A 10,282-nucleotide genomic window follows, 5' to 3' on the forward strand; every position below is an offset into this window, starting at 1 on the left:
CCATAGATACTGAAGCTTTTACAAAGATTTTACAAAACTTCTAACTACTTTGTATACATACAAGTTAAATAGAAATGATATAAACATTTTCTGACATTTAAATATTATCTTTTTTGCAAAGTTGTTTTTTTTATCCTCAGCTCTGTCAGCCACAGCTAGCTCCTTGYTGGGACTAGTGCCAGCTATTATCTGCACTCGCCATCTGGACACCACAGAGATTGTCAGCATGTATGCAGAAGACCTACCCTCTCCAGAACTTGTTGACCAGGAGGTTACAAGGTGGAAGTTGAAGAAAGTTGTTTTGAAGTTAAGCATCCAAGAAGCTGGTTTAGAAATTGAATGTTACAATACTATTGCTATACAAAAAATTCTGTTTTAATAACTGTTCTGTTAGGTATGACAGAGAGCCTGAATCACAGAGGCCAAACACCCCAGCAAGTTCCCTGAAAGAGTGTGACCGAGACATGTACCCCAACCTGCACGTCCTGCTCCGGCTGGCCTGTACACTCCCTGTCACATCCTGTGAGTGTGAGCGCAGTGCCAGTGCTCTTCGTCGCCTCAACAACTACATGTGGGCATCGATGGGTAAGGATCGTCTCTCTTCACTGGCACTGCTTCATATTCATTACAGAAAGCACGTTGACCTTGACAGCGTTGTTGATGTGTTTGCAAAGAAACATGCAAGAAGGATGGAGTTGGACTGTCTTTTTTATCCAGATTGAGATGAGGGACTTTGCATTGTAAATAAAAGTTTTGCAAAACTACATCTGTTTAAGATGGTATTATGTTAATCTATAAAGTAGTGTCAACAATTTTTTAAAAATGTGTAGCTGTAGATGTAAAAGGTATGTAATATGTATTATAGTGGGTAAATGTTTTAGGATGTCAGACTAATTTCTGTGTTGTTTGATGTATTAACATTTTGATACTAAACTATAACAGGGTTGCACATCCAAGGTCTTTCCTGGCTCTGAACAGCCATGTTGTTTTTTCCATGTGGGTAGGGTTGTCTTTCCAATGACCCTCAAGGCTCACATGATGTCATTTTTTGTGACATCCACCAAGGAAGAAAGGAGCTCATACTTGTGATGKTAGTATGAAACAAAAGCTTCAAAACATGCTTCAAACCCTGAATGTTTCAATCTTTATTAGAAAASAGGAGGTGTAACTAGCATAAATACATTTTCAAATCAGTTATCATAGCAAGTTGCTGAATAAAAAAAGCTTTTTTTAACCACAGTGAAGTAGTTTTTTAACACTAGTGATTAAAGTTGTTAGGTGTGTACAACCAAAAGCATAAAGCCTAATTTGACAGCAGTGTTGAAAATTGCCGCAAGAGGTCTGTGTAATTGAAGTTTCAGCAAATGAAATGAACCTATTTTTGAAACATTTGGCCCAACTGATTCAGTGCTTCATAAAAGCTCCATTTRTTCATCACTAGCTCTTACAATAGCTTATGGTTTTCCCCATCAAAAACAAGTTAAAATAGAGCTGCTAAAGGAAATAGAGCAAAAAGATAGGTGTATGATGCTATGCAGCAATTAGGCAGATCTGCAAGACAACATAAGAAGGTAAGCTTAATGCTAGATAATTAGCTTGTTTACATAAGTTTGAAGTTGCGCTTACAACAGAACCGGTGTGTTAATCTAAGCAACCTCCATACACCTGAAAAAGGTCCAATTTTTCTAAAAAAAAAGAACCCCCCCACACAAAATCCTGGCTATGCCTATGAAGCTGGATGAAGTGGTTGAAGGGGTCCCCAGAGAAGAGAGATTGGTGATTGGAGCAGACTTCAGTGGTCATGTTGGTGAAGGGAACAGAGGAGATGAAGAGGTGCTGGAAAGGTATGGTGTGAAAGAAAGGAACGCAGAAGGACAGATGGTTGTAGATTTTGCAAAGAGAATGGAAATGGCTGTGGTGAACACATATTTTCAGAAGAGTGAGGAACACGGTGATATACAAGAGTGGAGGAAGGTGCACACAGGTGGATTATATCCTTAGCAGGAGATGCCACCTGAAAGAGATTAGAGATGTAAAGTGGTGCCAGGGGAGAGTGTAGCAAGACAGCGTAGGGTGGTAGTTTGTAAAATGAGATTAGAAACAAAGAAGAGGAAGAGAATGAAGACGAAGCCAAAGATTAAATGGTGGAAGCTGAAGGAGGGGGATTGTTGCAGGCAGTTCAGGGAAGAATTGCACCAGGCTCTTGGGGGCAGTGAGGAGCTACCTGAGGACTGGGAAAGTACAGCTAAGTTGGTGAGAGAAACGGGCAAGAAGGTGTTGGGTGTCTCTTCTGGTCAGAGGAAAGAAGACAAGGAAAGTTGGTGGTAGAATGAGGACGTCCAGGAGAGCATTCAGAAGAAGAAGGCGGCTAAGAAAAGGTGGGATAATCAGAGAGATGAAGGAAGTATGCAGGAGTATTGTGAAGCTAGTTGCATAAAGAAAAGAACGGTGGCAAAGGCTCAGTCCTATAATGAGTTGTATGAGAGGCTGGACAGTAAATTAAGAGTAAAGGACTTGTACTGTTTAGCTAAACAGAGAGATAGAGCTGGAAAGGATGTACAGCAGGTTAGGATGATAAAGGATAGAGAGGGAAACATACTAGTGAGTGAACAGAGAGTGTTGAGTAGATGGAAGGAGTATTTTGAAGAACTGATGAATGAGGAAAATGAGAGAGACAGAGGAGGAGAGAGGGGGGACAGATAGTGAATCAGGAAGTGCAGAGAATTAGTAAGGAGGAAGTGAGGGCAGCCTTAAAGAGGATGAAGAACGGAAAGGCAGTTGGTCCAGATGACATACCTGTGGAGGTATGGAGATGTCTAGGAGAGAAGGCAGTGGACTTTTTGACCAGGTTGTTTAATTCTGGAGAGTGAGAGGATGCCAAATGAGTGGAGAAGCAGTGCATGGTGCCCATTTTTAGAACAAGGGTGATGTGTAGAGCTGCAGTAACTACAGAGGTATAAGTTGATCAGCCACACCATGAAGGAATGGGAAAGAGTTGTTGAAGCGAGGCTAAGGCGAGATGTCCAGATCAGTGAGCAGCAGTTTGGTTTCATGCTCAGAAAGAGTACAACAGATGTATTTACTTTGAGAGTGTTGGTAGAGAAGTACAGAGAAGACCAGAAGCAGCTGCACTGTGTCTTTGTGGATCTAGAGAAAGCATATGATAGGGTGCCAAGAGAGGAACTGTGGTACTGAATGAGGAAGTCAGGAGTGACTGAAAAGTATGTGATGGTGGTGCAGGACATGTATGAAGACAGTGAGACAGTGGTGAGGTGTGCAGTCAGACTGACAGATGGTTTCAAGGTGAAGGTAGGGTTACATCAGGGATCAGGTCTGAACCCCTTTTTGTTTGCAATGGTGATGGACAGGTTGACAGATGAGGTCAAGCAGGAGGCTGCATAGACCATGATGTTTGCAGATGACACTGTAATCTGTGGTGAGAGTAGAGAGCAGGTGGAAGAGAACCTGGAAAGGTGGAGGTTTGCATTGGAGAGAAGAGGAATGAAAGTCAGTAGAGACAAGACAGTATACATGTGTGTGCATGAGAGGGAGGCAGGTGGAAAGGTGAAAATGCAAAGGAGTAGAGGTTAGAAAGGTGGAAAACTTCAAATATCTGGGGTCAACCATCCAGAACGATGGACAGTGCAGAAAAGAGGTGAAGAAGAGGGTGCAGGCAGGATGGAGTGGGTGGAGACGAGTGTTGGGGCTGTTATGTGACAGAAGGATAGCACCAAGAGTGAAAGGGAAGGTTTACAAGACTGCAGTGAGGCCTGCTATGATGTATGGTTTAGAGACAGTGGCACTGTCTAAAAGACAGGAGGCTGAGCTGGAGGTGGCAGAGATGAAGATGCTGAGATTTTCGTTGCGAGTGACGGGGATAGACAAGATTAGAAATGAGAAGATCAGAGGGACAGTGAAGGTGGAGCAGTTTAGAGATAGATAAGCCAGGTTGAGATGGTTTGGACGTGTTGAGGAGGGATAGTGGATATATTGGAGAAAAGATGTGGGAGATGGAGCTGCCAGGCAGAAGAAGAAGAGGAAGACCGCAGAGAAGATTCATGTAGTGAAGGAAGACATGGAGTTGGTTGGTGTAACAGTAGAGGAGGCAGGGGATAGGATGAGATGGAGGCAGATGATCTGCTGTGGCCAGCTCTAAAGGGAACAGCCAAAAGACAAAGAAGAAGAGACTTGTACTTTTACTCAAGTATCACTTTGAGGTACTTTATACCAGTGGTTCCCAAACTTTTTGTCTTCTGACCCACAAAATATCCATGGCAAAAACTTGTGACCCCAAATATTACTGGTCTGAGTACACAAACTTCGTTAATAACCCTAAAAACACAGGTTTTTTGACAATCTAATCAGCTTGTACACAAATATAAATACTTATTTTGTGTTTTTGTAATAATTATAGGGAAAATATTACATCAGCAATTATTTTATTACCCTTTAAATTGATTTCTGGAGATTATCCAAGGTGCTTCATGACCCATAATTGGGTCCCAAGCCCAGCTTTGGGAACCAAAGTGCAGTGGTTCCCAAGCTTTTCAGCTTTTGACCCACAAAATAGTACAAAACAGTAGCAGAGACCTGTGCCCCCAACTATTTTTGCATGATAAACATTTGTATCAGGTCAACAAAACATGGGCATAGTAACAATATTTTTTATACTACATTTATCCATTTTAAATATAGTAACCTCACTCCTTTGTACAAACTAAGGCAAAAGTGTAATTAATTCGGAAAATCTTTTCAGGACACCACCTTGATGTTTCGGGACCCCACTTTGGGTCCCGACCCCAACTTTGGGAAACACTGCTTTATACAACACTGGAGAGATGAAGAAGAGTCAGAGTTCAAATAATATAAACAAACATTAAAGAGTTTCCTTTCTTACAGAGTTCTCCTTTGATGTCACTTCCTGTTTCACTGGTTGAGCCAAGTTCTGTAAAAAAATGCCTGTTAGGTGACAAAATGGGCATTATTCCGAATTTGTTAAATACAAAGATGTGTTCTTAGACTTGTTGAGGGATATGTATGTCACGGGTACTTTAAAGGAACAAAAACATCAAATATTTGTAGCTGTATTATGGTTTTTGAAATCAATGTTTGCCTGAACCACTGTGATATTTACCAGATTAAAGGTTTTTCTTTAGACTGCAGCAAGTACATCAGTCCAGTCAGAACGGACCTTCATTTCATCTGAGAGCTATCTATAACAAGAAAGATAATAAATGCCAACATTTCCACAGGACCCCATATAAAAAGATCTAAACTCTCTTGAAGTTGTTTTTTAAGCTCAACCCCAAGAATGATTTTTTCCCCATTTGTTCAAACTTGGATCACTCTGATTGCTGCAGGTAAGACACTGATCGTTAATACCTAAGCTATCCTTTATGGGGGATTAAATTACACTGAATTTAACAAAAAGCTAAAAATGAATGTAGTCTGAACTAATTCTTCAGTTTTAATTGAACTGCTGTGGCCTGTGTGATTATTCCTTTGTTACCTGTATGTATTAGCTGATTGTCTTGAATTACTCATCCCACCTCATAAGCCTTATCTCCTGAGGTAACACCTGTTTCACCCCTCCTTACCTCATCACTGAAAGAGTTAAGGAGATTTGTCACTGAGCAGCCAGCCGGTGAGGGAGGAACCAGTTTCCGGTGGCCAGAGGCAGGCAGCTCTCTTTCCCCTGGATTAGGTGGGATCGAGGGAGATTAAAGCCCTCTCTCTCTCTCTCTCTTGTTCCCCTGGTGCTGGATGAAAGGATCCCGCTCTGTCCAGTCTCCGGGGAATATTTTCCCCAACATATTTATTTCCTTGAATCTTCACAGGAGGTCAAACCTAAAGGAGGAGGTGGGCGAAGGCAACAGCTGCTTCAGGTTCTGAAGTAAGATCATTCATATTATTTATTAATTTATTTAATTTGGAGAAAGGCCTCAGGGATCATCCTGTGGGTGTTTACCTCTTGATGAGCTCCTTTCATCCAACTCGTTCTAACAAAGCTGCACTTTCCAGGAAGGCTGGGATGCTACGTTTCATCTGGCACATGGAGGTGATGAAATTCACCCAAATTTGTTTAATGGAGCCACTTCTTTCCTAAACTTGTCCCAGATTACAAATGAAGACCGGGGTTTTGTTCACCACAAAGAGATTATGGCCTGTTTTTATATCCCTGCTGCTGTGAAATGTGCCATTAACCCGTGACCCGGTTCATACTGGTGGAGCTGGGACTGTGTTCTGCCTCAGTCCTACATTCCCCAATTGAGAAAAAATAACCGAGCTGTGACCAATCTTGCGGCCCCGAGGACAGCACTGCTTTGAACACCAAAACCAGAGCAGACAAAAGTAGAACCTGTAGGAGAGTAGTGACTCATGTTTTTGAGAAAAAAAGATAATCTTTGTTTTGTAATGTCCCTGACTTATTGTGTATTTACAGTGTGTCTGGTAACTCCTGCAACACATTTAGTGTCAAATCTTTAAAAACAACAACGTTATTGCATAAGAGACTTGCAAAGTTGCATTTTCTTGCCTACACTTTACCCTCCTTGGCTTGTTTTGTACCCACTTCAGCAGCCATCCTTGCTGCACTCCAAGACTCTCTCCTGGCCCAGCCTTGGTTCAAACCTGGCATCTGCATGTTTGTTTTAGCCCTTTTGACCCAGTTTGATCCACCCTGATTTCTAGAACCCAGAGAACAGTGGTTCTATTTAGAACTCAGAAGAGATTAACTTGCTTCATTTGCAGTGACTGTAACGAGTTATTATGAGTTCAACATTCAAGCTACCAAGCAACCGGCTAACATTAGCTACCGTTAGCATACTGTTTTCTGTCACCTGTCCTCTCGCGCCTTAAGTGTCATACTGTCTGATGGTCCAGTACAGCCTTTTGGTACTTGTCCTTTGAGTTTGGTGTGGTTCATTGTTGTGTTGCAAATAAAACAAAATAAGATTTGCACATTTCAAATACGATGATCCCCATCAACATCGAGACGGCGCTCTGCTCAATGCAAACACATTCAGGGCCGGGGTGGAATAAGACCAGGCCAAATGGGGCCAGGCCGGGCGGGGCCGGACCTTACAATGCAAAAAAGTCAGTGTAGACTAGAACTTGACTGGATCACAGAAGTTGCTTTATCTGTAAAGTTGATCAACCTCTTTTCTTTGCATCCTTAAAGTTCTTGTTTTTAAAATCAAGACGTTGCAGTTGGTAAAAGTGTGTAAAGATGATCCTCAGATTATATGACGAACAGTGCATATAAAACTTCATGGAATGGGTCACTTTGTGATTGGTGGGCATGTGCGTTTATGCTGAATGCTATATTTTACTTCAACCACTTCCTTTCAAAAAAAAAAAAACTTACTCTCCTCCAGAATCTGACTGTTGTACTCATTATAAAGACAGTCAAATGACCAAAAACTCATAGACGGAGATAAGAGACATTTTGCACAAAGGAATCTGTCTGCAGAAAAGCGTGGAGCCTTAACCAGGACAGATTTGTGGACAAATAACGTCAGGTATCAGATTTTTTTTCCCCCTTGAGTGTAGTGGGAAGGAACCCCATGCAGTGATGTATGCAGCAGTAGGGTTTCCCAGGAGCTATGAAATGGTAAATGGACTGTACTTATGGTGTCTTTCTATCCAACCAGGACACTCAAAGCGCTTCACAATACAATCTGTCTCCTCATTTACCCATTCACACAGCACTCTATTAGGTCTCTACAAAGCTAATGTACAGAATCATTTTATAAAGGTTAATCAGGTCACATTCATGCACTGATACTAAGGACACAACAGCTTGGACAACTGGAAAGAGGGATCGAACCAGCAACGGTTCCAGGACAACTCCCCTAACCACCCTGCCACAGCCGCCCCAAAATTGTAAAAGGTGTGAGTGTGAAAACGAACGTCGAACAACCACATTAACATCGGCTTCAGATGGAGTATCCTGAAACCTTTAACCCAATAGAACATCTTTGGGATGAATTCTAGCGCAGACTGTGAGCAAGACCTTCTCGCCCAACATCAGTGTCTGACCTCACACATGCTTCTGGTAGAAGGTTAAAAAATTCCCATAAAAACACTTCTAAACTTTGTGGAAGGCCTACGATGAAGCTGTTCTAGCTGCTCACGGTGGGCAAACATCATACTAAATCCTATGGATTAAGAATGGGATATCAATCAAGTGCGTGTGTGTGTGACGGGAGACGAGCAAATATGTTTGGTAATACAGTGTATTTACACTCAGATTTGTTGAATAAAGTACATCAAATGTTTTTAATGGCACTCCCACACCCTGCTTAATATTCTAAACTCTTTCCTCCACAGTTTTCTCTCTCAGTCTTTCTCCTTTTCTTTGAATTCAGCAGCAGATTCATTCTTATATTTCCACCTAAACATCTTCTCTGAGGTTCTATGCTTGTCTGATTTCATCCACAAACTACTACCAGCCTCAAGTAGGGCAATCGTGTGTTTCAGGCTTCCATGGGATTTTAAGCTGACTCAACAGAGTGCTTTGTTTACATTGAGTGTGTACCCACATTTCAGAATGTCAATGTATCTTCTGCACTCTTTGATATAGTTCAGAATCACCTTTTTTATATTTGATTTCATACTGTACAACATATATTTTTTAAACAAAAAAGACTCATTCTGAAAATTCCTATTTTAATTTTTAAAGCATTAGTATAAATTCTAAACTGTATTCTAATAAATCATTAGTCTTGTTAGAATATTTAGTATGTAAAATGATAAAACAAGCTTTCCTCCAGCCCTCTGATCTGTTAATCTCCAGGTTTGCTGAACCCTCCTGGTGAGTGGTTAACAAGTGGTTGGGGTTGGAGGGGGGGTCCATGAGGCAGGCGATGGAGGCTGAGGTGTTAAACCCCCACTTTGAGCTTGGAGAACAAGGTGAGTAAAGCTCTTGTGTAGAGGGTGACAAGCTGCCTGGTTCCAGTCTGACTGGAGGGTTCCTGCTCTGCAGGTCTTCATCAGGTTCTGTCTGACGTGATTGAAGAGGTGAGGCGCTCAGTCAGCCAGGACATCGACGGAGCAGAGATTCTCCACAGTCTGCTGACCTCCTCCTGGCTGCAGTCACTGCTCAAGGTATGAAAACCTAAAGTGTCTATTCTGAATGTCTTTAGCAGTTTTTCCTCCTCTCATTTTCTGTCCTGAAAGGCTCCTGAACTTATGAATTGAGCTGGTGTTGTTGACACATTAAAGATCCAATTTTAAATAGGATCCAGGATTTTACACTCAGAAGTTGGCTAAGTAATGAAACTTTTTTTTTTATTTTACACTTGGCACTCCATATTAAACAGCATTGGAGTGTGTTAAGATAAATCTGCTTCATGATACTTTTTCTTTCTTTCTGAATTTTCAAATTATTTGATTTTTTTTAGGTGTACGAGTGCCTGCAAAGGTACCTGAGAGACTCTCCAGCCCCAATGCTGGATTACGCCTCAGGACTCTCGCTTCAGGTTAGTTTTATAGTCATTTAATCTGTTTTTATTGTATTTGTTGCAAACTGAACGTGAGTTTGTGTGTAGTTGCTGATAGACCTCAAATCGTTGCCCTGCTGCTCCGAAGAGGCCAAAGAGCTGTGTCGTCTTCTGCGACAGCCTCATCTGCAGGTGAGAAGCTACCTGAGTGATGCTGAATCTGATGGAGTCTCTCATGTAAGAAACAAAAATATTAAATTTAACACTTGTGCACAAAATAGATCTTTGTAAACACTATTCAAAAGCCAAAACTCAATTTAACGTGTAAATTGTCACACATTTAAGTGTTTAAATTTCTTCTAACTTCACTTAAGTCCTACGTGTCCCTGGTCACACCATGGTCACGCCCCTGGAGGCGGTACCTTTTACATCAAATTTAGAATGTAAATTATTCTGTGTTTATCCTAAAGTACTACTAGAAGTTATACATTTTGTCAATTTGCTAGCATTAGAGTGTGTACATACCTAAAAGACACTTCCAGTGGACTTTTTTGAATCCATATTCAATGTAGAAGTCTACAAAATTTTCATGAGTTGTCTAACATACAGGTGCTGGTCATAAAATTAGAATATCATGAAAAAGTAGATTTATTTCAGTAATTCCATTTAAAAAGTGAAACTTGTATATTATATTCATACATTACATACAAACTCATATATTTCAAATGTTTATTTCGTTTAATTTTGATGATTACAAATGACAACTGTTGTGGAATACTTATTATGTATCACCTGGACACTGTCCACTTGTTCCTGTGCCTGTTCCTGTTCCTGAAGAT

General features: G+C 41.1%; 2 protein-coding genes across 5 annotated transcripts in view; both read left to right on the plus strand.

Moving 5' to 3' along the window:
* Positions 1-106: 106 nt before the first annotated feature.
* LOC106512574 (52 kDa repressor of the inhibitor of the protein kinase) lies at positions 107-743 on the plus strand. Of its 2 annotated transcripts, none has more exons than XM_014001172.1 (2): positions 107-279; positions 395-743. In XM_014001172.1, exons 1-2 carry the CDS (start codon positions 227-229, stop codon positions 720-722), a joined length of 381 nt encoding a protein of 126 aa, XP_013856626.1. In that variant the 5' UTR covers positions 107-226; the 3' UTR covers positions 723-743. The 2 variants fall into 2 exon arrangements, with proteins under 2 accessions (XP_013856626.1, XP_013856621.1); XM_014001167.1 differs by having other exon boundaries at positions 108-291; positions 395-742.
* Positions 744-5,679: 4,936 nt separating this feature from the next.
* mpp4b (MAGUK p55 scaffold protein 4b) overlaps positions 5,680-10,282 on the plus strand; it is a 28,766-nt gene continuing 24,163 nt past the window's right edge. For all 3 annotated transcript variants that reach the window (XM_014001176.1, XM_014001180.1, XM_014001184.1), the window contains exons 1-5: positions 5,680-5,893; positions 8,798-8,913; positions 8,987-9,108; positions 9,405-9,482; positions 9,552-9,635. In XM_014001176.1, coding sequence (XP_013856630.1) covers positions 8,856-8,913; positions 8,987-9,108; positions 9,405-9,482; positions 9,552-9,635 — 342 coding nt within the window. In that variant the 5' untranslated portion in view covers positions 5,680-5,893; positions 8,798-8,855. The remainder of the gene's footprint in view (positions 5,894-8,797; positions 8,914-8,986; positions 9,109-9,404; positions 9,483-9,551; positions 9,636-10,282) is intronic.

Source organism: Austrofundulus limnaeus, unplaced genomic scaffold, assembly GCF_001266775.1.
Source record: "Austrofundulus limnaeus strain Quisiro unplaced genomic scaffold, Austrofundulus_limnaeus-1.0 Scaffold9, whole genome shotgun sequence".
Classification (NCBI taxonomy): Eukaryota; Metazoa; Chordata; class Actinopteri; order Cyprinodontiformes; family Rivulidae; genus Austrofundulus; species Austrofundulus limnaeus.

Bases quoted from the DNA above. Each gene is read 5' to 3' on its own strand.
- LOC106512574 (XM_014001167.1), top strand. From the start codon at position 227: ATGTATGCAGAAGACCTACCCTCTCCAGAACTTGTTGACCAGGAGGTT. The intron at 292-394 runs GAAAGTTGTTTT...CTGTTCTGTTAG, and splicing joins GTTACAAGGTGGAAGTTGAA to GTATGACAGAGAGCCTGAAT.